The following is a 24,154-nucleotide window of genomic DNA, read 5'->3' as shown; positions in this document are numbered from 1 at the left end:
CTTCTCCCAGCCCTCCTCTTCCACCCTCCCATTTCTGGCTGAAGAAGAATCTTTTGAGCCTGTATGGTATAAATTTAGAAAATGAAAAGATACTAGTAGCTTTGACAAATTTCTCTCTTTTCAATGTGCCGCTTCTCTCTGTTCATTTTCATCAGCTTCTTCTCTTTGCTCAACAGTCGGCAAATGGATGCGGACCAATTTGCTCCGTCAATCATTCAGGCTCAGCTTCAGTCCAGTCCAGCACTCTGTTCTCCTTTCCTTAGACCCGTTGCTATATCTGGAAATCTCTGGGGTCAATTATACGCTACCACTACTCTACTCTATACTAGGTACTACTAAACTGTGTAGAGACCGATTTGTCAATGATGAAAATGAACCCTTGTTTGAGCGGATTAGAGCGACGATGCAAATCTACTCGATCGATATGCAGCAGTATACATCGACACAGAGAGCCAATGTAACCGTTCCTTGATGTGATTAAAAATATCTCGGGTCGTTTCATTCATTCTCATTTCAAACGGTTCAATTCACGTCGACGAGCGCAGACAAAAAAGCTTTTTGGCAAATCTAATCAAATCGATTCCCCTCGCTGATTTATTTGTAGCTATTACCAACAACTGTTTATATCCTGGTCGTCATGAAAGCCAATATGTTTATAGTCCACGTTATAATTATTATGGAGGATTCATTTCAAATACAGTACTATATTCAAACCGTTTCTTTTATAACTAAACTTTTTTTTTTAAAGTTGAGTCAGGGGTTGTCCACTTCCGGAGATTGGAACACGCCAAGGAGGAGCAACTTCCGTGCAAATTCATCACCAGAACACAAGCGTATCGAATCGGTCAAATTGGGAAGGAGGAGCAACTCGATTATCCGTTCTCCACCCCCACCACCTCGGTGGACTGCTCCTCCTCCTCCGGAATAGTTTTCTTCAAAAGAATCCATCAGCATCCACATAAACTCCAGCCGAGAGAGAGAGAGAAAAGGGCCTAAACGAATGCGAACAAATGAACAATAAACTTAAACCCCGTTTCACTCTTTTCATCAAAAAAGATGGGCGGCGTGCTCACCTTTGACAAGTGGAAAATCTTTTTCTCTACTGTTTCTCAGTGCCCCCTATATACGTGTACATACTGCTGGACTATTAATATTAGAGACCCGCGCGGCTGGATTAGCAACAAAACAGACTGGGGCAAATCAGGCCCCTCAATCGTGAGAACCATATCATTAATTGGCCTCTCTTCTCTTTTTTCCCCATTTCGTACACGTCTAATTCAAACACACACACAAAAAGTGTGCTTTGTTTTTTCATTTCAAGATGATCATCAACTCTTCTCCTCCGGTGTAGATTCTCCTTTTTCCCTGTGTGTCCAGCTACCGACAACAAGGTATAGATTTAAGAAAAAGTTTTCACAAGTCTTTCCACTCTTAGAAGGGATCGGTGTGAAACAAGAGAACTGAAACTATACATATCTTCTGCGTGGATATCGGGCGCTGGGCATCTCTCCATGCTGGACAGGGTCGTCTTTTTCCCACAATTTTCTTCGGTCCGAGAGTCCGAAGGAATCCATTCAGATAAACCGGCGATGGGTCGCTCTTTTATATGCGTTTCTCTTTTAGCCTGAAATCAAAAGGGAGAGACCGCACTCACTACTCTCGGATCAACGGCTATGCGTTTCCGTTTCACTGGGACCCGTTTCTCTGCTGAGACGCACAGAAGGAAACGGAGGATTTGTTCTTTATTCTCAAGATCGGCTATGATGACCTCGATCGTCATCTTCCCAGGGCAGTAATTATTGGATTGCTATTCATCCCAGGCTTCGTAGGGCAGCACCCACCATGTATCATCTTACACGTAAGCCACTCGACGGTTTGCATTCAAAAACTGAAAATGAGTTTGAAAAAAAAAGAAAAAACCTTTTAACGTCGTCGTGGCTGCACAACAACAACAACAACAACAATCAGCGCTTTTCTTGAGAACATGGACCCAATTTTCCACATATCAAATTTAACTTGTATTGTGTATGTCTGTGCAAGACATGTTTATAGTTCTTTCATGACTATATGTGAAACCTATTGTGCACCGGGGGGGATTAATGCAAGGAGGGAGAGTCTTCAGCGTATGACAGAAGGTTGGCCAAAGGAGAAAATTCAGTGGGGATCTACTCGGGTTTGAACCTGATCATACGCAACGCTGACGTGTGAATGTATTCCATCACTTCGACGGGGATGTAAGGCATTTTCTCTTGGAGATCGGCCACCAATTTGTCGAGTTTCTTCACTTGCTGGTCGACAATCTGCGGAGAAATAAATTTCAGTTAGAATTTCCTTATTTTAATAATTTGATTTCATTTGCGTCATAATTACCAGACGATAAGTTTTGGCAACCAGTTGCAAAACGGATTGAGCTTCTTTCAAGCCTGCCCCAACCAGTCCCATGACGGATTGGGATCCGGTATGTTTGCCGGCCGATTTGAACCCTGTGACGGGGTCGACAGCCGGAACATCCTGAACAACCAATCCCTGCACCAACATTCCTTGAACTTCGGAACGAGCTCCCAGCATTTCGAAAATTTCTGAGAAAGTTTTGTTGGCCAAAAATTCATCGGCAATCTAATCGGAAGTGGCAGAAAGCGTCAAACAATTGATTATCTAATTCCTTCCTGGATAAAACGGAAATTCCGCGAATTGTCAAAATATATATATACCCCGTGGATTACGCCGGGGAGAGTGCCCAGCCACTCGACGATGTGCTGGAAGGCCTCATCCTTCATCAATTCGCTAACGACATCGGCAATGATCTGCTCAAGGTTTAAACTCGACATTTTCGCGTTGCTGGAATCCAGCGAAATCATCAGTCCGGCAAAGGATGGACGTAATCCTGCAATCTTTTGATCCGCTTCGGCCACTTCTTTTTCCAAGTAGTGGATTGTTTGCTCATTGGGCCAGCGTGTCCTTTCGTACAGCCAAGGTTAGCAAAATTTCCAATTAAAAAAGAGTCAAATTATGAATTCTAATAATACCTCCTGGAAGATGATTGGACAGCAGAGTTGACAAATTCTTGGGCGATGGCAAACGATCCCTGAACGAATCCATCGATTTGAGCTATCTCTTGAAACAAATGATCCTTTAATCGGTCGACGATGATGTCTTCAATTTCTGAACGAATCGCTGCGGGCAGATGAATCTGTTCTTCAAGCGCACGGTGAATGCCACCTTGAATGGCCGTTCGCAGACTTCGTTCGGACCAATCTGTTGGGAATAAAATTATTGGGTTATCATTTGACACTCGAGCTACACACCGAATCATTTCGCAACAACAACTACCTGCCCACTTGAACTAAACCCCGCCTTATTTTGACACATTTAATCTCAAATTTTGAATTTCTCTAGCTTTTCGTGCACCGAGTTCCAGTTTTGGCAGGTAGGTGGCTGGGTAGCTTCGCTAGCTGCCGAAAATTGGAAAAAATGGAAAGATACGTTATCGCCATTGAACATCGCAGAAGTGCGTTCTAGATCCCCTTTTTAATTATGGTCCGTCTGAAAAAAACTGTCTGAAACAACTAAAACAAGTTTTCGTAAATAAATCAGAAGAATTAACATATCAAACGCGAAACCGAATATATCCACTTTGATCTGGTTAGAACTGCAACACCTGAGTGAAGTCGACCCTTACCAGGAACACGCGGAAAAAATAGAATACATTCGAGAAATTCAATTGACCCCAGAAACCAGTTATGGTGAAAAAAGCCTATGGCTTGAATATTTTACGATTCCAAAAATCACGCTCAAGGGGATTTTAGTGTAAATCCACGAGGAGAGTTTCACCTACGTTGATTGACCGCTCCGGCACCACTGCAGAACGCAACAGCGAGCAACAACGTCGTGGCGAAAATGACGTCCGACCTCATGATGAAAAATAACTTTTTCAGCAAGTAAAAACTAAAAAAACAACTTCAAGTGTGAACGGACGGAGACTGAAACAACTGTAAAGGCGAGGCGATTACAATTTATAACCAAAACAACAGCAGGCTTTACTGGTGGGGAATCATAATCTGACAGTTATCAGTCAGTTTTATCTTTCACGAGTCCAGCAGTGTTATAGCCGAGCATCATTTCACCATTATGACAGGTTCGAATTATTTTTATTTTATTTTGTCGTTCATGAAACTTGTTGGATAATTGCATCATGTGCCGTGTGATACTCTGTCGTAATATCCTATACGTTTATTTTGACTAATCGAATGACTAATTTAGTAATTTGAACGGAAACCATTTTTCTTTTGACGTCACCTCCAAAATGGCGGCCAAAAGATTCTTACCCTTACCTCTCCGACTTTTCCACCATTCATCCCGCCACTTTCCCAAAAACCAAAATGGCGGCTCAACCTCTCCGACCAACTCGAACCATTTTCCCGCCCATCGCACAGCCGGGGGTACACATTTGTATTACATCATTCAATTCTTTTTGGTTTTTCGGCGGGCTAAATGCGTTCAAAATTGTCTAGTAAGGAAGTGAAAAGCATAGGTCAGAAAAAAGTGAAAACGAGATGCTGAATTCAAATTATAATAATAATAAGGTTTCGTTATTCTTTCAGGGCCTTTTTTAGTCTGTTGGCATTTATATAATTTGTTCGCGCTAATCCTTCAGCTGGATATCAGAAATGATTATTAAGCAATCGTCGAAATTGGGTTTGTTTTCACGACTATATAGCCCCTTCACTTGTATTTCGATAAACAACCGCGTGCACATCATCATTAGACGTTTATCTTCGCACGATTCCATTCCAGAAATGGAAAGATTCCAGCCAAACCAAGTGACGCATTAGTTAATTCAAGGATAGTTCAACGAGTTCGATTCCAGAAACTCGTCACGAAATAGCTTTTTGAAAACATCTACGTTTTTAAAAGCGTTGGAAATGCATTGACTTGTTTTATCCCTGGCCGACCGAACTTTACCTTGTTTGCTTTCGAATAAAACCGGATTTCGGGAGCCCGAAGGCTTACGAATTACATGTGGCAAAAGTGATAATAATGAGCTTTTTTTTTTTTCACGACCAAAAATGGAGAATATCTAACGTGTGTAGTGACGAGCTATACCGACGCTGGGCTGTGAGGAAAGCGCTGAGCCGCTGCCAAGGTTTCTTATATGCTAGACTTCCTACAGATTTTATATTTCGAGGATAACAACAATTTTCTCTTCGATGAGATAAATCAAGGAAGTAATAACAGTCGAGTCTTTCAATAGACAAGTTTTGAATTCAACTTGTAGAATGAAAAACAAAACAATAAGTTTCGACAACTATCGAAGCTTTCGAATTCTTCTTGTTTTAAATAAAATGCCGATGGTCAAGAATTGATTCCGAAAGTAAATCAAGCCAAGAAAAGATTTTTCAGGTGAATGCACCGAGATATGCTTCACTTTCACTTTGCCTCAACAACCTCTGCCGTTCTATAATAAAAAGAAGGAATAGAAAAATCTCTTGTTGTAAATTATAGTCAAGAATTTGAATTGTTGCCCTTTTGTTTTTGCCCCTCTTTAATAGCCCGAAAGTATTTCGAATTTATTCGTAGCGACCTTCGTTTCAATGGCGACATCATATAACTTAATGGTTGATGAATTGGGCAGTCATCCAATCATCAACATTTCTTTTTGATTAATCTTGGAAGATAATGATTCCTGCAGGTGACACTAGAGGAGAGAGAGAGAGAAAAGTTAATTTTCCGCCTCGGGTGAAACCCGATTGATTGATCGTGAATGCATCGTGTAGTTAGTTGTACTATAAGACTGTTGTAGTAGGTACTTTTGTGCATGCGTTATCAGCAGAGAGCGATCGTTGATCATAGAGTGACTTGGCTGAATCTATACAGTCTGGAGGAATGTTTTTTGTTTTTTCGTGAAAACAAAAAAATGGCCGGTTTCCTTTGGGGTACATTGTCCATTTATCAAGGGCAGTTGGGCAGTTCCACCATTGGCAACCGACGTCTAGTGTGTCTCGCCCGCGGGAAGAAAAAGAAACACGCGTTCAGCGCATGTCCACTCTGAAACCAGAAAAAAATGTATTATCTCTCTAGCCCGTACTAACAGCATCAGCATTTAAACAGGAGGAATCTAACAACAAGAAAATAAAAAATAAAATCCAGTTCACTCCCAACGTATACGTATATAGAACCTTGTAGAACAGCCAACCGCTTTCCACCGATACACGTCGCCTGCGGGACTGTCGTTTCGGGAGGGCCGTTTTCTTTTATAATTTTTTTGTTATTTATTTTATTTTTAAGTTTTTTTTTTTGTTGTTTTAATCTCATCCTTTTGCTCTATATAGACATGCACGTACACGCAATGCTCCCGTGTTTGTTGATCCAGCCAAGACTTCCGCCTTAACTTGAAAGAGAAGAAAAAATGGGATTCAAAGACCCCATGCAGTGATGCCGGCTGAACTGGTTCACTGAAAGTTGCCCACTGCTGCTGCTGCTGCTCGTTGGCGGTCACTACACTTGCACGCAGGGCGCCAACAACAGCCATCGGGTCAGAACACGTTCGGGCGCGGGACTCTGCAGACGTCGCAAGTACACAGTCCCTCCTCCTCCTTTTCCTCATCCGTCCGTTCATTGCGGCTATAACTCAACAGGAGATTGACGCTGTTGACAGTCGGCAGTTGGATCGTCGGCGTTTAACACATCAGTTGCACATTTCAACGGGTTTTGTCAACTTTCATCCCGAATTGTTTGACGATGATGTTACTCACGGAAAACAGTAAGTAATCAGAGGCAAGTTTGATGATAATTGAATTTTAAATTTGTAACGAGCCCAATCTTGATCGGTTCAGGCATGTTGCTGGTGTTGTTGTGTTTTATGATGCTGGTGGGACTGATGGTCGTCATCAAGGCCTGTTGCCAGTCGGAATTCTTCCGGGGGAAAGACGACTCGTCACGTGACAGCAGTTCTGACAGCGTCGTTCAAGTCTCCGTGGTCGAGTCGACCGTCTCGACTCCGGTCCCTTACCACACCAACATCAACATCATCCCAGATGTCCTGTTCGAAAGGAGCTGCCGGATGACTAGTAGTAGTGGCGACCACCACTTTATCGATATCGATTTCTCACTTCCGCCCTCCTACGAGGAGGCAGTCAAGATGCCTCTGCCCTTTCGATCGTCCAGTTGACAACTTGCAAAATACCCCATTCGAAAACTTATATAAATATTGATGGTCTTATCAAATATTCCTAACACAACCAGAACAGAAAAGAAAGAAAAGAAAACGTAAGAATTTGCTTATTGTTTTTATTTTTTTAAATTCTAAATTCTAAATGTGTAAAGATAATTTTCCATCATCTGATGTACAGTTTGTAATTTTGTTGTTGTTGTATACTGATAAAGGTTAAAACATGAGAACTTGACCAATTTTTACCGAAGATGATTGAGAGTAGCTGGACACAAAGTGATTTCGATCACAACATCTTCATTTCCTCTTTCCCTCCTCCCACAAAACAACTCGAGAGATGGGATGGCGGAACTGCCTATTCCGCTGCTCTCTCTTTCTCATCACTCGTCCTCGTGTGTAATGTGTTTTTGGCTGTGCTTATTGTGCACTTTCACCGAAAGCCTTGACCTCTTTTTCTCATTCACTGGCCCATCTCCCTCCGTATTCTGCTACTCCGAGTCTTGTTTTTCGGCCACTATCGGCCTACCTACCTACCTTCAGTACTGTGCAGCAGGGCTGGGAGAGAGATTGGGGACGGGGATTGTCAACCTGTCAACCCTCGTCATAAGGTCGAAAAATAACTCTGACCTCGTTTACCAAAAAAATACCTTTTACTTTTTCTGTCCGGATGGGCCAAACTACCTCCCTTATAAATAAGTGTGGGGGTCACCAACTTTGTATTCCAGTTCCAGTGCATCACCTGTACCGACCCTATGAAGCTCGTCCACTTCCTCCAGGTGAAATTGACATTTTACCGAAATTTGAAATTCATTCGAGTCGTGATGTTTCGTTTTATTTTTAAAATAACCTGTTCATTTGTTGTTGTTTAATTCCCAATTATTTCTTTACTCCCGGTAGTTGCTGTTGCTCGGCGTCGCGGTTTTCGGTCGTGCAATCGAAGAGAAAATAGCCGACACTCGGGTCGTCACGGTATAAACTCATTTTTCAGATTAATCTTTTATAATTACGTCTCTTTGTGTATTCACGTTTTTGGGGTTCTTTTCTTTCTTCCTTCCTTATTATAATAATAATGATCCGATGTACATTTAAGGGCGATGCGGAGCAGCTTCCTTATCGATTCCGGTACAACGTGGCCAGTCAGGACTCTGGGGACTACAAGAGCCAAACGGAATCTCGTGATGCGGCTGGAGTTGTTACAGGAATGTATCGAGTCCTCCAACCTGATGGTTAGTCTTTTTTCTTTTCTTTTCTTCTTTCCCCCAACCCCTTCTTGCTACTGTTATCTCATTACACTTCAATTACTACAGCAGTGTAGCGAAAGGTCCTACGTGACTAGACGCACGCCGAGCCACTCGACATTTGGCAACATTTAGAGCGGCGATATCCCACAGCATTCTTGCGTCTTCCGAGCCATGGAACTGGTTTGGTTTTGGGGGAATTTCTTGGCTTCTTCTTCCTCCTTTAACTTAATTATTAGCATTTCTTTTATTAATGTATCCTTGATGAGTTGCACGATCGGGAGGGGCAGATCTATGCGGGATTGTCGATTGATCATCACGTCCACCAGAATTATTGAATCTCGTCTCTTATATTTACTCATAGCGAAATAGTTACCGTTTTGACATGTCCAAATGAGTCGCGATTTGAGCTCATAATAGAAGAAGAAGCACGTAGCCATCAGTCAGAAAAGAAATCTATACAGACAACGCAGTAGACGGAAGAATATTGATTTGTTTCGCGGAATATCTTAATAGTTTTGATCAAAGTTGGCTGAATGGAATGTTTCCAATGATTTCTCCTTTTTTCTCTCTCTCTCTTTCTATCTGCTCATCACCTTATTCTACGTGTACGTCCTGCGTGTTTGGGTGAAACAAAAAAACCCAAACAGGTTGCGTGCGACTCGTTCATTACACGGCTGATGCAATGGGCTTCCATCCGACAGTGACCTACGAAGGAGATTGCCAGCAGCAGCAGCAGCAGCAGCAGACGGCCGGATCGATCAACCCGGCCGGCCCAGCAACGTCGTCCTCCTCCGACTCGACTCTCCCATCAGCCTCTTTAAAAGATGTTTCCACGGCGCCCATCAATCCATCGGCGGCGACGGCGGCGGCATTCCTCTCCAGGCCCGTACTCAGCGCCGTCCCGGCTCTTATCAATCCGTTGACGACGACGACAACAGACGTACAAGATTCGGCTCGAGAGACTTTCATTATTCCACGTCCCAGCCAGCAGCAGCAGCAGGATTCATCAACACCCGTTGGGTTGCAGGTTGGCAGCGCCAGCCCATCAGCACCAGTGGCGACGGACGCTGCTGCAACAACGTCTTTATCGCAGAAAATCCCAGCCAACATCGACAGGTTGTGGCAGAGTTTGGGTCCGGCGGCTGGCGTCGTGCCAACGACAACCAGTAATGGAAACTCGGTTGCTGCTGCTCCTGTCAAAGCCCCAGCTGGGCAGCAGCAGCAGCAGAGTGCTGAGGAAATTGTTGTTGAAAGTCTGTTGCCAGAGGGCCTTTCAACTCCGACTCGACTGATGCCAGTGAGACTGTCTCTTGGCAACAGACAAACTCTTGTCGACGTTGTTCAGGTTGAAACGACTAAACAGCAATCCATTATTAACGAGGTGCCGGAAACTGTCCCCCCAACTGTCATAACAGGCAAAGTCCAGACGACTGATGCTGTTCCCGATTCCATTTTGAGCCTTTTGGAGACCTTCGAACCAACTAAAATTACCAATCAAAATGATGACGACGAAGTTGCTGATCCTCTAGAAACTCAGCCGTCTGGATTCTCTGAGCGCATGTTGAAAGACGAATCGCTGGATTCATCCGTCGATTTGTCCGCTGTTGAATCCGCACCGGAAGAATCAGTGCAGGTTGAGGAAACGATCGAGTCCAAGACTTTTGTCGAGTCCGACGAACCTTCCGACGTGCCAGTCCAAGCCGATGAGACGGCCAAGTCGCCGGAAGAAGAAGAAACGATCGAATCGAAAAATATTCCTCAGTCGGATGAAACCGCCCACGAAGAAGAAGAATATTCTTTTAAATCCGTAATCAAAGAAGAAACGATCCAGCCCAAAAATGCCGATGCTCCGACTGAATCCGAATCTGAAAAGGAAAGATCCTTGAGCACATTGACTCAATCCGCTCTGGGCAACGTGAAAAATTTCACGGCTCCCCTAACTCAATTGATTTCGTCGTCTGTGCAAAATCTGACCAATCCCGTCACCGCCTTGTTCAACACCTTCAACAAGAATAAATTGACGACGACCGTTGCGCCATCGACGGTCGTGACGGAGGAACCCACCACCACCACCCAATCTATTCCGCCGGCAGGAAAGGTGGAAACCGACGACCAAGGAGAAGACATTCCATCTGGAAAACTTATCGTGACAGATGTACAGAATCAAGAAGAAGAAGAAGCTTTCCCTGGGACGGATGATGGAGCTCTTCCGGCAGACATTCCGCCAGTCTCCCAACACACAAAACAAACGATTCTAGACACTCCAGCAGCCGAGGATGAGGTCGAACAGATTATTCCGGAAGGAGACCTGATCAACCCCGTCATCCAGCAGAATCTTGAAAGCATCAGTCTCGAAGTCAACGATCCAGCTGCTGCTACAGCCGTGGTGGTGGAACCTTTTGGTCCGTCGGTGGTGGTGGCTGACGACATCGCCCAAGATTCCGCCGAGCCCACGCCGATTCAAGTGTCGGACGGCATTCCGGTCGACGCCCCTGCTGATGTTATCGGCGAAACTCTCGTTTCCGTTGCCGACCCTGTTCCGGCAACAGCTGAAGGCGAGTCGTCGAAAGTAGCCGGCCTTGAAGAAACACCCGGCCAGCAGCAAGTTCGGGCCGATGTACTACGTGAGACCTCGAGCTGGAATGCCCAGGCTGTAGAAGTTGAAAATGCTGTCAAAGAATCCAAGGAAGTTGAGCCGACCCAGGGAAATGCGGAACTCGTCTACCAGCAGCAGTCAGTGAACGCCGATGAAGGCAGCAGCACTCTTCCGGAGACTTATGCCAGCAGCGTGATTGTGGCCGAACCGGTTCCAGTTATTTACAGCCACCAAGTAGCAACTGGGCCGTTTTTCGTCCACCAACCAGCCGCCGTTGTATCTCCTCAAACAGATTATTACCCCATGTCGGTCCGCCAAGGAACGGCCCGCTCCATCGACTCGGTCGCTGTCACCCCTTACGGTTTACGAGTCCACAAATTCGTGCCCACCTATGGGGCATTAGTGGGTAACGCTCCGCCAACTTTCGTTTACAACCAACATCGTCGCCAAGGCCACTACCAGCAATCAATGCAACACTACCAGCCAACAACATACGCTGCTGCCCGTTTTGTTCATGTTCCGGCCGCCGCCGCTCCCATCCGGAAGAAGCACGGGCAAACTTACGGAATGCGCTACGCGACCGTCCAGCAGGCCACACCCGTCCAGCTGCATCAGACCCCATTCAAGAAACTGCATCACGTCGTTCGCCCCAAGGCTCCCAAGCAGCAGCCTACTTGGTCTCGGCTTTACAGCACCCACGTCTACTAACGGAAAAACTTGAAACGAAACATTTTCCTTTTTTTTTCGGTTCTCTGCATTTATCAGTGCCCATTTTTATGTTGCCGCATTTACATTTTTGACGTCACATGTGCAAACCCACACCTTTAACAGTGTCTTGTCCTGTTCCTCCTTTTTTCTTTCGCCCCTTTTGATTTTGAAAATATAATGCACTCGAACGCCTCGTAAAAATCAGCTGTTTGATTATTATTCTATGGGTTCCCATCTGTTCCGCTCCATGTGGAGTTGGGCCACCTGGATGCCGATCCATATTCGGGGCTCAATAATGATATACACAAGTGTATAAGAAGACGGGAGTCGTTTCGCTTCGTTGATGACTGCAAGTGAAATTTGACCAATATTACTGTGTGTGTGTTTGACGGGCCGCAATAGATGATAGAACAACCGGCGAAGGAACAATGAAACGACGCCACTTACATTTTTTACGACCCAAAAGTCGCCAAGTTTTTTCTTTGCACGAAGGGGGCAATTAAAAAAAACCCCAAAATTCAAATTTGATGATGAAGTTGGCCACAGTCGACTGTATATATTGGTGTTTGCCAGAATTGACCAACAGTTGGAACAACGTCGGGATTCTCTCCAAATTCGGTCAAGCCGCTACTTTTTTTGTTATTTTCTGGAATAAAAAGGAAACCGGATTTTCATTTTCATTTGGAGATTGAATCAAAAATCAAACGTGTTCCCTTTTTTTCCCTCCAAATTAAAATGGGTTTCATTATTCAAGTCGCCGATTGTCATCGTGGGACCCAATAACCTGTCAGGTAGAATTAGATTAGCCAATATGGCGCAAAGACATACGTAGGACGACAATAGGAATGGACGACAATAGGAGAGTGCGAGATTGGTCGAATCACAGTATGGAATCAGATTTGTCCGGGACATCATTTTGGCATTCACTTTGAATCAGCTAGCGCTGTTCTAGTGCCAACTGAATTTCAATGAAGATGATACAAAGATGGTGTGACCGCAAACATGGTGAAACTCCCCAACTGTGAAGACGACTGCGGAGAAAATCTTTTCCGACTGCAGAGAAGAGAATCGCATTAGAATAAATGGGCACGCGTGTATATATCTCTTCCATGTGTGCACGTAACGATGGCGTCATTGGAGAGCGATATCAACACAAGATTGTCCAATTTTGTAAGGTGTACTGTAACCCCTGCAAGTCCTCCAAATGTCCTTATCCAATGTCGCTCCCATTTCAAAATGATTTCGGAATAAAACAAACGAAAAGAAACAAAGAGTTGACCACTGACCAATCCCGTTTTGTCACTTTGAATCAGCATTTACAATCAGTTGAAATTGAGGTATCGTGTACGATCAATTACAACAGCAGGAAAAGACAAAACAACTGCATATAGAATTGGATTAAATAAATTGGGTGTAGTCATGGCGTACGTGTGTCCAATATGCAGGTGGTCAGCTAGTATAAAATATTTGTTTTTCTTTTCAAGGCAAATTCAATAAAAACTTAGGACGATAATAAAAACAATTAATTCCAATTTCGATCCATTTTCGCAATCTGGCAAATGGCCAATTGCAGACGTGTAAGATTGCAGACTGCAATTTGGCCAACGACACATGGGACGTATTTTTCTTTCTTTAATTTTTAAAGAGTGCGATAAAATATTAAAAATCATCAATAAAAACTAGAAGAAATACTTCACAACGATATTTTACTATTTTGGCAGGTATGAGTGTCTTAATTTTGTATACCCGATTGTGAATTATTTGTATTGTAAAAAGCTGGCAGACACAGACATGAGCTTGTTTTCTTGTAAGAGGCCAGGCTGAGGCTTTTATAGCCGAATTTATCAGAATTAGAAGATAATGATGAAGGCATCATTTTGAGTAACATTAGGGCTTTCTTGTCCAACATCATTCATGTCAAAAGTCACTTGGTGGTTCTCGTTGGTGAAACAACTAAAACCAAACTCATCAGAACTACGTACAGGTTTTTTTCTATTCACTGAAGACTAGGAATTTATTTATGGAATTTAGTTTTATTTCGTTGTTTAAAAGTATAAATTTGATTGCTGGTATGCACGTAGCGATGTCGTTGTCGATATCAACTAGCGATATTCCAATTTCGTAAGATATGTAACCTCTGCAAGTCCTCCAAATGTCCTTCTCTCGAATGCCTTTCCTTTTTATAAAACCCATTGCGGAATATTTAAAACAGAGTTGACCGCAGACCAATCCCGTTTTGCCACTTTCAATCAGCATTTGCAATCAGTTGAAATTGAGGTATCGTGTACCATTAATTACAACAGTCTCAAGAAAAGACAATCAAAACAAGTGTGTCGAATTTCATCAAATAGATGAAGTGCAGTATTGTGTACGTGCGTCCAATGCAGGTGGTCAGCCGGTACAAAACGGCCCCATCAGAATATCAAGTCAAAAGAATCTATTACATTCCTGGTATGACTGTTGCGCGTCTCTTGGATGAGTCCGTGTCTGATGGATGAGTTGCGAGCAATTGTTGTTGTTGTTGTTGATGGTGTCGTTGATCGTGTTGTTGTTGTTTTTTTCTTGGCTGCGGGAGAACGGCGAGAGAGAAAACGGACGTGCTGCACGCGGGACTCCGCTTTCTCCGTTCGTGCATTTGACTCGGCTGTTATTAATCGTATGCGCAACTCGTTTTTCTCTTTTCTTTCTCTCTCGATATGTTGTTCCGTTTGCCGTTCGATGATGAGCCACTCACACACACAAACAACGTGTAGGTACACACAACACGTGAATAATCTCGTGTGCCGTGTCTAGCGCCCATGTCCAGGTGGGACATGGGGGCCGGGGCAAAGCATCATCATTAAGCCGCAGGTGAATTTCTCCTCTCCTGGCCCGTTAAGTGGTGGCCGCCGGGAGAAACCGAAAATATTAAGCGTCGTGCCGTATCCGTTTTGGATGGGTTCCCCGTGAGATGAAGATGATCCCATCCCAACTCTCTCGCCGCATATCAGATATTATATAAAGACTTAAAGAGAAAGTTCTTTTTCCTTTTTCTTTCCTTGTTATTTTAATCCATGCTAATGAGCTTTCTTCGACAGCAGACGCAACAACTTGCGCAATTGGCGGCGCGCTAAATTTTAAAAAAATTTCACGAGGGAAAAGTGTTGTTGAACGCAAAGAAATTGTATTTTGGCGCCATCACGAAACGAATAGATATAATAATATGGTATCATATGTAGTGTGTACACAATGGGTCGTGGGCTTTTCGGTCAAGTCACTTTCGAATTAACAAAATCCGGTGGTTATTAATAATTTGTGTTGTGTCAAAAAAATTCACAATGAAAAGCTCGAAAAAGGGAGGGGGGGGGACGTTTTGACGATGTCAAATGTACACGCGGGCGCACTCGCCACTATGGGTGGTGGCGAGAGGAGAACCCGATGCCTCGGTCTAGATTATTAGTAATTAGAGAGTGCTGCTGGGATACATTGGGTGGAGATTAACTTGTGCTGCAGTGATAAATTGCTCTCGTTGTCCCGCGTTCGATCTACTGCGGTGGTAAGTAGCTTTGAGCGGGTGGATCGGCCGTGATGATGCCGTTGGAAAGAGCCTCGACGGCGTTGGGCGCCACGTTGGGTGGTAAATAAGATGAGGTGGGCGGTTCAACCTTGACGGTTTCTTTGGCCGGTGTTGGTGGCAGGTAGTTTTGATTGGGACTGTCCACCTGTTGCGTGTCGACGACTGACGGAGCCACCGCCAACTGCTCGACGGGTGACTTTTCGGCCTTGTCGGGAACGACGCCGATCTGGGCGTTGAGGTCGTAAAAGTCCTTGGAGGCGGCGCAGTCTACATTGAAATACCAGTTGCAGACGAAAACCTTCTGGTCGAAGATTGTGCCATTGGGGCAGAGGAAGGAGAACTTGCGGCCGTCGTGGCACACGTGGAATACCTGGAAAACAATACGGATATCCCCATGTATGAGTTTGTGATTTTTTAAATTTCTTATTTAGATATTTCCAATCGCGGCTGGACGCCCAAAAATGGGTGAGGAAGAAAACGGGTTGGATATGTCTCACCTGGCAACGTCCTTCATCGACGTCGGCGTAATAACCACCGGTGGGCTGATCGTTGCAGTTGAACTTGGTCTCGGGAATGGTGTCGAAAATGGGGTAGTCGGTGCCGGCGTTGCCGGGAATTTCGCCGCCCATCATCATCATCGGAGCGACGGTCGAGCTGTCGACGCGCACCTCCACTTTGGTGGCGGCCTGAGGGTCCAGCTTCAGAGGATTGGGCGGGTTCTCTCTGGGGTAGCCCTTGGGAGTCTCTTCCTTGACCGCTTCGACCACCGGTGGCAGGTACTCTAGACTGGGCTGCTGCTCCTTCTCTTTGACCGGCTCTTCTTTTTCCAACGGTTTCAGGTCGATGGCCAGCGGCGGCTGTGGGATGTCCTTGCCGTAACCTTTTCTCGTCTCAACGACGGCCGAGGCCGAGGCTGAAGCGCCGACTTGTTTGACCCCGTGTCCGTGGTGATCGTCGTGGTGATGGCCACCGCCCAGGTGAAGACTAATGTCACGCTCCTATAAACCAATTCAATTGTTCTATACCAACTGAAATTAATTGGAAATTTGTGAAACTTACAGGACGTTGAGCGCCAGCCTGGAATGCTGCGACGAGTAAGACAAAAACTGATGCGATGATCCACTTCATTTTGATATTTTCGTTTCAAAATTCAAAATCCGGGACTGGGAGAGTATTTGTCTCTTGGATGGGTTATCACAGAAGAGCTGGAGAGTTGTGTGTGCTCATCGAAGCGGCGGAGCTGGTCTTTATATAGGCGGTCGGGATCCGAAAGAAAAAGGCGAATCACAACAACAACATCTCGGCAGGCAAACGGACGGCATGTGTCAAATGATCCCGCCAATGAACGAAGGGGAAAGTTCCTCTCGTGTGTGCCCACCTCCTCCTCCTCCTCCGACCTACCGTTCGTTCGTCCGTCCTGCCGACCGACAAACACACAAACCCACAGAGACCCACACGCGCAAACGGGGAGCCTCTTCTTCTGCCCTGCGGATGCGGAGAAAAGAAATCAAGAGTCGAAGGTGCGTACGCGCATTCAGTTCTCCCCTTTTTTTCCTCCTCCCCCCCAATAATCTCCCAGCGTGAGACCCCAAACACAAAAACAACTCAGACGCCGGCCCATGTAATATCCGTCGTGAATATAGGCAATGGGCCGACGCGTCGTCTCACCGACAGCGACAGAAAATGGATTTCCCATCTGATATATTAGTGTCGTATAACCACACACGAAATGGTCTCGCCAAATCATACATCACGCGCCAAATCCATCCGCCCGAACAAGAGTTGCAATTGGTGGCCTCCAAAAGTCGATCGTAAAGATGAAAAAAGCAAACGGCATTCGAGCGAAATTCAATTCCGATCTTTTGGGTCGCAATTTGGAAAGTGACTGGTCCGGTCGTGATTGGGTTACCAAGGCGACGAGATGGCGAATCAAGAGTAAATGTTATGCAACGAGTCCTCTGTTGAGACTGTCGTCGTCCTGATTTATCGGACGATCTTTGCTCCCGCCTAAAGGTGAGGATCAATCCTTTTACTGTCGCCTTTGTCTTGTCTCGTGACGTCGGGTGTTTGTTTCAGTTTATTTTTATCGATTTCAAAGGCGTTTTCTTTTCTTGCGCAGAATAGGAACAATTCCTGGAATAAAACGGACACACGCCAGACAACCATCCAACTACTAAATACATGGTGGTGTGTAACAACAGCCAAATTCAGAATTTCGCTAAACGTGAAATTCATTTTATTTTGGGCTCGGCCGTCTGTGCACAAGAGGATAGAAAAAAAAGTTGGTCAAATATTAAAAAATATGTGGGGGGTTAGCAAAAAAATGTTGTGTGTCCTCAATAGCTTTATTATTCCATCTCTCTCGCTCTTGCGTTGTTGCTTTTTTTTTTATTCACGCCGGATCCCGAAATATTTGTCGCTGCTGGTGTCGCTGTCGTTTTCCCGCGCGCTACTTTTATTCGTCCCGTGACATCGTCAAATCCTTTCCCCCCTTTGGAAGAATAATAGATAACGAATCTGCCACCCAAAAAAAAAATGTCAACCCGCCGCCCAATTATTCATTTCAGTTTCCCTTTTTTTACCTCTGCGACCCCAAAAAAAAAAAAAATTCGTTTACAAAAATGAACGCGGGATTTTTTTTTTTGTATTTTTTTATCACCAACCAAACAACAACCAAAAAACGAGCGGGTGATTTTGCGGCCTTTTTAAAATGTTTTTGGGAAAATGTTTTTATTCCGTACATTTTTATGGCCGTCCTGTTGTCGTTTTGTGACCTTTTGGCGTCTAACGGGCGTGACCTCCCGCAAACATTTTTCGGTTGAGCCGCGGACTTTCTCCGCTCCAACTGATGAAATGTCGTCGTCGTCGTGTCTTTTCTTTTCTTCGCCTAAATTTTATTTTATTTGGGAATGCCTGGCGTAGTACCGAAATAGCCGCACGAAATCGACTTGCAACCAGGATGCGCCCAACAGTCGGAATAAAAAGAATTTGATTCTAATAATAAGATGATGACGATCGCCTTTTTATCGACTTTTTTCTCTCTTTATAGTTTGAGGATGCCTCCGGCCTTTTTGGCGTCCGTTTCTCTACTCCTCTGCATTTCCTTCATCTTTTCCACTTTATTAACCAAAAGCGGACGGTGCAAGCCTTGGACGATCGCTGATTGTTTTATTTTCCCGCCGACTGATGGCCGACGTCGTGTCGCTACAAGTGCGAAAGGAACGTCAAACTATCGAAAACCAGAAAACAATCGTAACCAAACAAGGGCTCAGCGATGACGTCGGCGGCCACCGTCGGAATCCCATCGGCTCTTCTTTCCAGCCTCCTCAGACGAAATGGACGACAAAGAAATTCTTACAAAAACAAAAGAGAGAAAAACGCTTCAAGAGAGATGCAGGATTAAATGATGCTCTGTTGGTTTACAACGAAAATGTTTCTATTGATTCTCATCGCTCATTCACGAGGCTCTTTTGCATAAGCTATGGATGGAACACGCCTCTCGACTAAATACCGACTTTTTAGTCCGTCTCTCCCCGCCGGTGGTGGTATTCTTGTGCAGCCCAGTCTGATGGGGAGTCTATTCAGTTTTTGTGGTGCCGAGTTCATTTCGCAGCTTATTAATAGGATGTGGCCGAGTTGAACTGAAATATATACAAAAACCTGTCCAGCCATCCGTCCATCCGTCCTGCTGGTGGCCAAGGCCGGCCTTGGACTCGGGAGAAACGGTCATAAAGTGAGTCAAAGAAGATGCAAAGTAGTTATCTAAGGTATATAGACACGCGCTTTCACTAGACGTAGTATAGGCCAGCAGCACGAAAAGAAAAAATCCCGTCGCAACTGGCTCATTCAGATCAGCGGCTGCTGTTTTTATTACGGCGATATAAAAATGCGAATGTGCAAATCGTTTCCAGCTGGCCAAGGTTGCTGGACAGGCTGCAGCTGGCCATCACCATTTACAGACAAAATGTGAAATAAGCAGAGAAAAGAAGGGGGGGGGGGCACTACTATCTACTATAGTACATGATTGTGATTGTAGTATAATTTTCTATACGTCTTCTTCTTGTTTTTTTAGTAGGCGGACGAGGCCGTCGGTTGAATCGCCGGAGCTTTCAGTCCACTTGACGGACGTCGGATTGCCTCCTCGATCAAAACGGGCTGAAGGACTGCCGAAGAAGGTGGGGGCCCATAAATTTGTTTCAGCGGTTTTTGCGACACGCCAGTGGTGCTGGACTGGATTGACTGCTGCTGCTGGACGACAAGTTTAGTCGGCGCTGCTGGCCCGTAAGAAGTAGCCGATGGAAAATGGATGGGATTTCTAACGGCTGGCTGTTGGGTGGCAGGCGAGATGCCAATCAGGTCGTTGAGATTGTAATAGTTTTCCGAAGATGCGCAATCGACATTGTGCCACCAGCGGCAGACGAAGACGCGCTGGTCGAAGATGGTCCCGTTCGGGCAGAGGAACGAGAATGTCTTGTCCAAGGCGCAAACGTGGTAAACCTTTGCAGCCAAATGGATAAAGAGAGAGAGAGATAAGAGCAACAGCATTTTCTCGATTTAATGGAATAACAAATTGAAGATCCCGCTTGAGATGATGCGCTCCCAAACTGATTGCAATCAACCCAGCCAAAAGGATATTATAAGAGATGGAATCAAAATGGAGGGAGGTTGAAAGAAAGAAAAGGAAAATGAATATTGCGACCAATTCATCATCATGTTTCAGGATTGAAACCCAAGAAAGGAGAAGAGACGAAGAAACTCGACACAGACTTTCACTTTGGAGCAGTCAATCATCCGGCTATCTCTTTTCTTTTCTTATTCTCTCTCTCTATCCTTTTGTACATTAATGTGTTCGCCTTGGCTCTGTCATATTTATAAACTAGTAGTGGAAGAGGTGTGTGTGTGTGTCGACTGGACACACATAATATTCGAGAAGAAGAAGAAGCAATTAATAATGAAATGAGGTAAAAAACATAAAAATAAAAAGATGAAACAGAAGATGATGATGAAACACGCCGTAACTGAAAGTGTTTTCCCCCTTTTTTGAAATTGATTTCCAGATTACCTGACAGGAAGATTCGACGTCGGCGTAATAACCTCCATCTTTCCTCCCGTTGCAGCTGAAAGAAGTGGGAACTACGGCGGACAGGATCGGGTAATCTCGTCCGGCCACTCCCGGGATCGACTTGGAGTAGTCCCACTTTTCTTCGTGGCCATTCTGTGTGACAACGAAATGTGTCTCATCAATACGGAGTACAAATCATCAGAAGAAATGGCACGCGACTCACATTGGGGCGGATTCTACCAGCCGAAGATGCAGACGGCGGGTAAGAATAGGACGACGATGAATGATCCCGTCCAGCATCAGTCGACTGTATCATAACCAGGCCCCCAAAGGCGGTCAGAATGAATTTTTTTGGCGGCATTGGTATAAGATATACGTGCGTGTGATTAGCATAGAAGAAAATGGCGAGCCCACATTCAGACGTAACAGACAAAACAAATTTATTTATTGATAGAGAAGAAGAGGAATGGAAAAATAAGGCGCGGACGAAAAGGGAAAAATAAGACGGCGAGACTTTTTGATTGCACTCTCTCTACTCACGCTTTGGCGGTCGACGTTGCCGGCCATCCACTCTGCTGGAGAAGAGTAAGAAGACGAAGACGACGATGGATCATTCACGCCCGCGCCGCCATTAACCGATGCGCCCGCGACCTACATCCGTTCAAAAGCGCAGAAAATGAATCCGATCGATTCGACTCGCTCACAGAGAGTCTCCTCTTCCCCACTGATTGAATTTCAAGTTTACCGCGTTAGTCTCTTGCCGGATGATGGCGGGCGAATAAGGTGCGGAGTACGAGCCAACGGACGTCCCGTCGCCGATAATCTGCTTGACGCAATCAAAACCGGACGGGATGTCATCACAATAACCACAAGAAAAGAAACGGCTAGACTTTGTAAAATTTACGTTGGCTCGGTTGTCGCTGATGGAAGAAGGTGCGCTATTGTAATGGGATTGGCCGACTCGGCTGCCCGTCGTCGATTCATCAGGGACGCGGCCGTTCAAATGTGAAATGGCCGCAGTGTAACTGTCGCCGCTGTTGAGACTTGCGTCGCTCTGCCCGGCGACTTGGACGAGAATGATGGTGTCACGGCGAGCAGTTGCAGGATCGTTTTCGGTCCTCAAGGCCATGTAACGCACATTATTTATGCTAATCATCTCACCTGTACGGAGACTAGCCAACTGGCCGTCGATCTGATCTTGAGTCAAACCGGCAAACGAGCTGCTGGCCGCTGCTGCAGCGCTGACCGATCCCGTCCCGAAGGAACTGGACGAAGCCGAAACAAAGTTGCCGTTGCCGACCGGAATTTCCTTTGTGGCTGCGCTAAATCCGTAAGGCTCGGCATTCTAATGGTCGAATAATAACAATCAAAGTCGAATAGAAATTGGGCAAACGAGTCGACAATTAACAAAGAAGAGAAAATGAGAGAAAATCTGATTGGCCACGACTGTTGACGACTACCATCATTTTAACTGAATATTGATAATGTGAACGAAACTTTCTATTCAAAGTGATCGCCGTTTTGTGACTGAATCGTATTAAAGCCCAGCAACTTGTTCCTTCCTTCTTTTTCTCTTTGGCCCGTCTGTGCCATGTCGTCGTCGTTCTGCCGCTCAGTTGGAGACGCGCTCGTTTTCTCCGGGCGGACAAAAACGAACGAGCCGGCCGTATACAATCCGTAAAGTTCATCGGACAAGTCCCCCATTTGCAATTTCAATGAGTTGGCGAGATTTTAACCGCCATTTTCTCTTTTTATTCAAACTTTTGATACAAACATCTTCGGGGAATTGTCTCGCCCGAAATTCAGTTTTGAATGGCATCAACTTCTCGGAACTAAACTCAAAACACAATCGAGTCCAGCCTTTCTTCTTGGAATGGTTCTAAACTAAATTTAATGACAAATGATTTGGATTTAATTTTACAATACCGTCAGTGTCGGCCAGTCGCAGCAGCAGGCGACGATGGCGAATAATAAGAAGAAGAGCTGATGGAGAGACATTTTTCACTTGTGTCCGGATGAGCAAGAAAACGAATGCGATTGTCGGATGTTGAGCCGTAAATCATCGTCTTTATATACGCGGGAATGGAATGAACGACGACATTGTCTTGTCATCAACTCTTCCCTTCTCAGCAGATTCTCCTCGTTTCATTTTCTTAACTGCACGACATGTTTATTCATCCTTGCCTACGCCTATTGTGTTATGACTATCGCCGTGCGTTACATCTTCATGTTTGATTCGATCATCATCTCATCTTCACTCGCCACGACCGACTCACGATTTTGATTTGCGATGTGTCTGCGATGTGAAATCTCGGCATCTCTCATCACATCGGATTTGATTTCGATTCGATTTTCGTATTTCACCGCGAGGTCGAGCAGCAAAGAGGCGTTCAGACTAGTATTAAATAGCCGTGATGACACTTTCACCTGCGGCCGATAACGGTGCGGGACAATACGGCACGTACACATCGAGGAATTTCCCGATTGCACAACGACCAACGGACGCGCGTCCTGAATCAACAAATACTTGGCCAGTACAGAAAGCCGACACCCAACAATTGTCCTCAAAAAACAAGAGTCGATACATCATTTGATGCCATAGACGTGGACGCACTGCCATCCTTTAACACATTATTTTGGGGTTTGGTCGTTTATAATCTATTGTTCACCATAGGTCAGCCCTCCGGAAATAGAAGAGATTTGTTCGACGGTTAAAATCAATTATGCAATGGCGTTGGACACATTTTTGCCAATACCTAAATTGTTTTATTGTATTATCTGGTTTTATTCCATTTATTTCTTTTTATTGTTATTGAATGTTTGGTACAAATTCAATAAAAACTCGATAAAAATTAAATTGGATTAAAATTTCGACGCATTTTTGTAATCTGGCAAATGGCCAAATGCAAATTCAGTCCATTCCTCATTGCAGACTACAATTTAGCGAATGACACAATGAAAACGTCTTTTTCTTTCGTGAAATTTGAGAGTGCGAGAAGGTAACTAGAAAATCATACATAATACCGATAAGGAAATAGTTTGGGACGACATTCTACTATTTCGGCAGGTATGTATTTCTGAATTTTGTATACCCGAATGTGAATTATTTTGTAGTGTAAAAAGCTGGCAGAGGCAGACACAGGACACAGTCATGTTGTTTTATTTTTCTTGAAAGAGGCCAGGCTGAGGCCATCATGGTCGAATTTAGCTGAATTATAGTGGAAATGTTAAAGGCATCATTTGAGGGGTTTTTCTTATCCAACTTCTTTTGACATGTCAAAAGTCACTTGGTGTTTTTCGTTGGTGAAACAACTTAAACACTTAGATCTACATACAGATTTTTTCAACACATTAAGGATTGTTAAAGTAAGTTTAAAAACAAGATAAAACTGAACAATTAGTCGAAAATCATCTTGTTTCTTATCTTGTTTATGGCAAAACAACTCAATTTTTATTTCATTGTATCACGTTTTTCGAAAAAAGCAAATTGATTGAATTGAGTTTTATTTCGTTTTTAAACTATACAACTGGCGCTATGGTGTATGTTGAGAGTTCTTTCCGCAAGAGCATAATCATTTGTCAAGGAGAAAAGTTGATTTTGAAGGAGAAAGTGAGCTCGAAAATAGTTGACGTCGTGACTCTTGCATTTGGCATCTTTACCGTTGGTGGTTACGTCTACTATATTTTTTCTTGCCCTTTTTGAAGAAATCGCTGAGGCTTATCTCGACGTGCCTTTTGTAACTGCTGTTGGTGTTGGTTGCCTTTTATCTGCTGGCCAAGGAAATTCAGTCGCATCCTGCCACATGCTTGCTGGCTAGCTGGC

The 24,154-nt window shown here is 44.6% G+C and overlaps 4 protein-coding genes and 1 long non-coding RNA gene across 6 annotated transcripts; 2 read left to right on the top strand and 3 right to left on the bottom strand.

The window, feature by feature from the left end:
- Positions 1-1,994: 1,994 nt before the first annotated feature.
- LOC124348671 lies at positions 1,995-3,975 on the bottom strand. Its single transcript, XM_046798947.1, has 5 exons — positions 3,836-3,975; positions 3,027-3,255; positions 2,712-2,958; positions 2,371-2,616; positions 1,995-2,300 (listed from the first exon to the last, which is right to left on the bottom strand). Exons 1-5 carry the CDS (start codon positions 3,912-3,914, stop codon positions 2,166-2,168), a joined length of 936 nt encoding a protein of 311 aa, XP_046654903.1. The 5' UTR covers positions 3,915-3,975; the 3' UTR covers positions 1,995-2,165.
- A 50-nt stretch (positions 3,976-4,025) lies between these two features.
- Positions 4,026-11,914, top strand: LOC124344646 (flocculation protein FLO11-like). 2 transcript variants are annotated; one of them, XM_046798238.1, is made up of 7 exons: positions 4,026-4,135; positions 6,330-6,760; positions 6,834-7,266; positions 7,384-7,944; positions 8,066-8,137; positions 8,259-8,394; positions 9,057-11,914. In XM_046798238.1, the coding sequence occupies exons 4-7, from the start codon at positions 7,921-7,923 to the stop codon at positions 11,711-11,713; spliced, it is 2,889 nt and encodes a 962-aa protein (XP_046654194.1). In that variant the 5' UTR covers positions 4,026-4,135; positions 6,330-6,760; positions 6,834-7,266; positions 7,384-7,920; the 3' UTR covers positions 11,714-11,914. The 2 variants fall into 2 exon arrangements, with proteins under 2 accessions (XP_046654194.1, XP_046654195.1); XM_046798239.1 differs by having other exon boundaries at positions 6,834-7,944; positions 9,111-11,914.
- A 1,391-nt stretch (positions 11,915-13,305) lies between these two features.
- On the top strand, positions 13,306-15,843 carry LOC124351209. The gene is made up of 2 exons (XR_006921432.1): positions 13,306-13,434; positions 15,701-15,843. It is a non-coding gene; the product is annotated as an uncharacterized LOC124351209 (long non-coding RNA).
- Positions 14,860-16,504, bottom strand: LOC124348638. Its single transcript, XM_046798872.1, has 3 exons — positions 16,329-16,504; positions 15,767-16,267; positions 14,860-15,639 (listed from the first exon to the last, which is right to left on the bottom strand). The coding sequence occupies exons 1-3, from the start codon at positions 16,395-16,397 to the stop codon at positions 15,238-15,240; spliced, it is 972 nt and encodes a 323-aa protein (XP_046654828.1). The 5' UTR covers positions 16,398-16,504; the 3' UTR covers positions 14,860-15,237.
- A 2,607-nt stretch (positions 16,505-19,111) lies between these two features.
- Positions 19,112-22,359, bottom strand: LOC124347406. The gene is made up of 7 exons (XM_046798451.1): positions 22,258-22,359; positions 21,236-21,676; positions 21,077-21,154; positions 20,872-20,982; positions 20,555-20,638; positions 20,332-20,484; positions 19,112-19,766 (listed from the first exon to the last, which is right to left on the bottom strand). The coding sequence occupies exons 1-7, from the start codon at positions 22,327-22,329 to the stop codon at positions 19,338-19,340; spliced, it is 1,368 nt and encodes a 455-aa protein (XP_046654407.1). The 5' UTR covers positions 22,330-22,359; the 3' UTR covers positions 19,112-19,337.
- Between the last annotated feature and the right edge of the window lie 1,795 nt (positions 22,360-24,154).

Source organism: Daphnia pulicaria, chromosome 1, assembly GCF_021234035.1.
Source record: "Daphnia pulicaria isolate SC F1-1A chromosome 1, SC_F0-13Bv2, whole genome shotgun sequence".
Taxonomy (NCBI): domain Eukaryota; kingdom Metazoa; phylum Arthropoda; class Branchiopoda; order Diplostraca; family Daphniidae; genus Daphnia; species Daphnia pulicaria.
Note: the sequence above shows the minus strand (reverse complement) of the source record. Positions and strands in the feature narration are given on the sequence as shown.

Excerpts from the sequence above, each read along its gene's own strand:
- LOC124348638 (XM_046798872.1), bottom strand. The coding sequence starts at position 16,397 with ATGAAGTGGATCATCGCATCAGTTTTTGTCTTACTCGTCGCAGCATTC. Across the intron at positions 16,268-16,328 it reads AGGCTGGCGCTCAACGTCCT|GAGCGTGACATTAGTCTTCA; the intron begins GTAAGTTTCACA and ends ATTGGTTTATAG. Across the intron at positions 15,640-15,766 it reads TCGATGAAGGACGTTGCCAG|GTATTCCACGTGTGCCACGA; the intron begins GTGAGACATATC and ends ATTGTTTTCCAG.
- LOC124344646 (XM_046798238.1), top strand. The coding sequence starts at position 7,921 with ATGAAGCTCGTCCACTTCCTCCAG. Across the intron at positions 8,138-8,258 it reads CCGACACTCGGGTCGTCACG|GGCGATGCGGAGCAGCTTCC; the intron begins GTATAAACTCAT and ends TGTACATTTAAG. Across the intron at positions 8,395-9,056 it reads TCGAGTCCTCCAACCTGATG|GTTGCGTGCGACTCGTTCAT; the intron begins GTTAGTCTTTTT and ends AAACCCAAACAG.
- LOC124347406 (XM_046798451.1), bottom strand. The coding sequence starts at position 22,329 with ATGTCTCTCCATCAGCTCTTCTTCTTATTATTCGCCATCGTCGCCTGC. Across the intron at positions 21,677-22,257 it reads GCGACTGGCCGACACTGACG|AATGCCGAGCCTTACGGATT; the intron begins GTATTGTAAAAT and ends TTCGACCATTAG. Across the intron at positions 19,767-20,331 it reads ACGTCGAATCTTCCTGTCAG|GTTTACCACGTTTGCGCCTT; the intron begins GTAATCTGGAAA and ends TTGGCTGCAAAG.
- LOC124348671 (XM_046798947.1), bottom strand. The coding sequence starts at position 3,914 with ATGAGGTCGGACGTCATTTTCGCCACGACGTTGTTGCTCGCTGTTGCG. Across the intron at positions 2,959-3,026 it reads GTCCAATCATCTTCCAGGAG|GACACGCTGGCCCAATGAGC; the intron begins GTATTATTAGAA and ends GCTGTACGAAAG. Across the intron at positions 2,617-2,711 it reads TCCCCGGCGTAATCCACGGG|ATTGCCGATGAATTTTTGGC; the intron begins GTATATATATAT and ends ACTTCCGATTAG.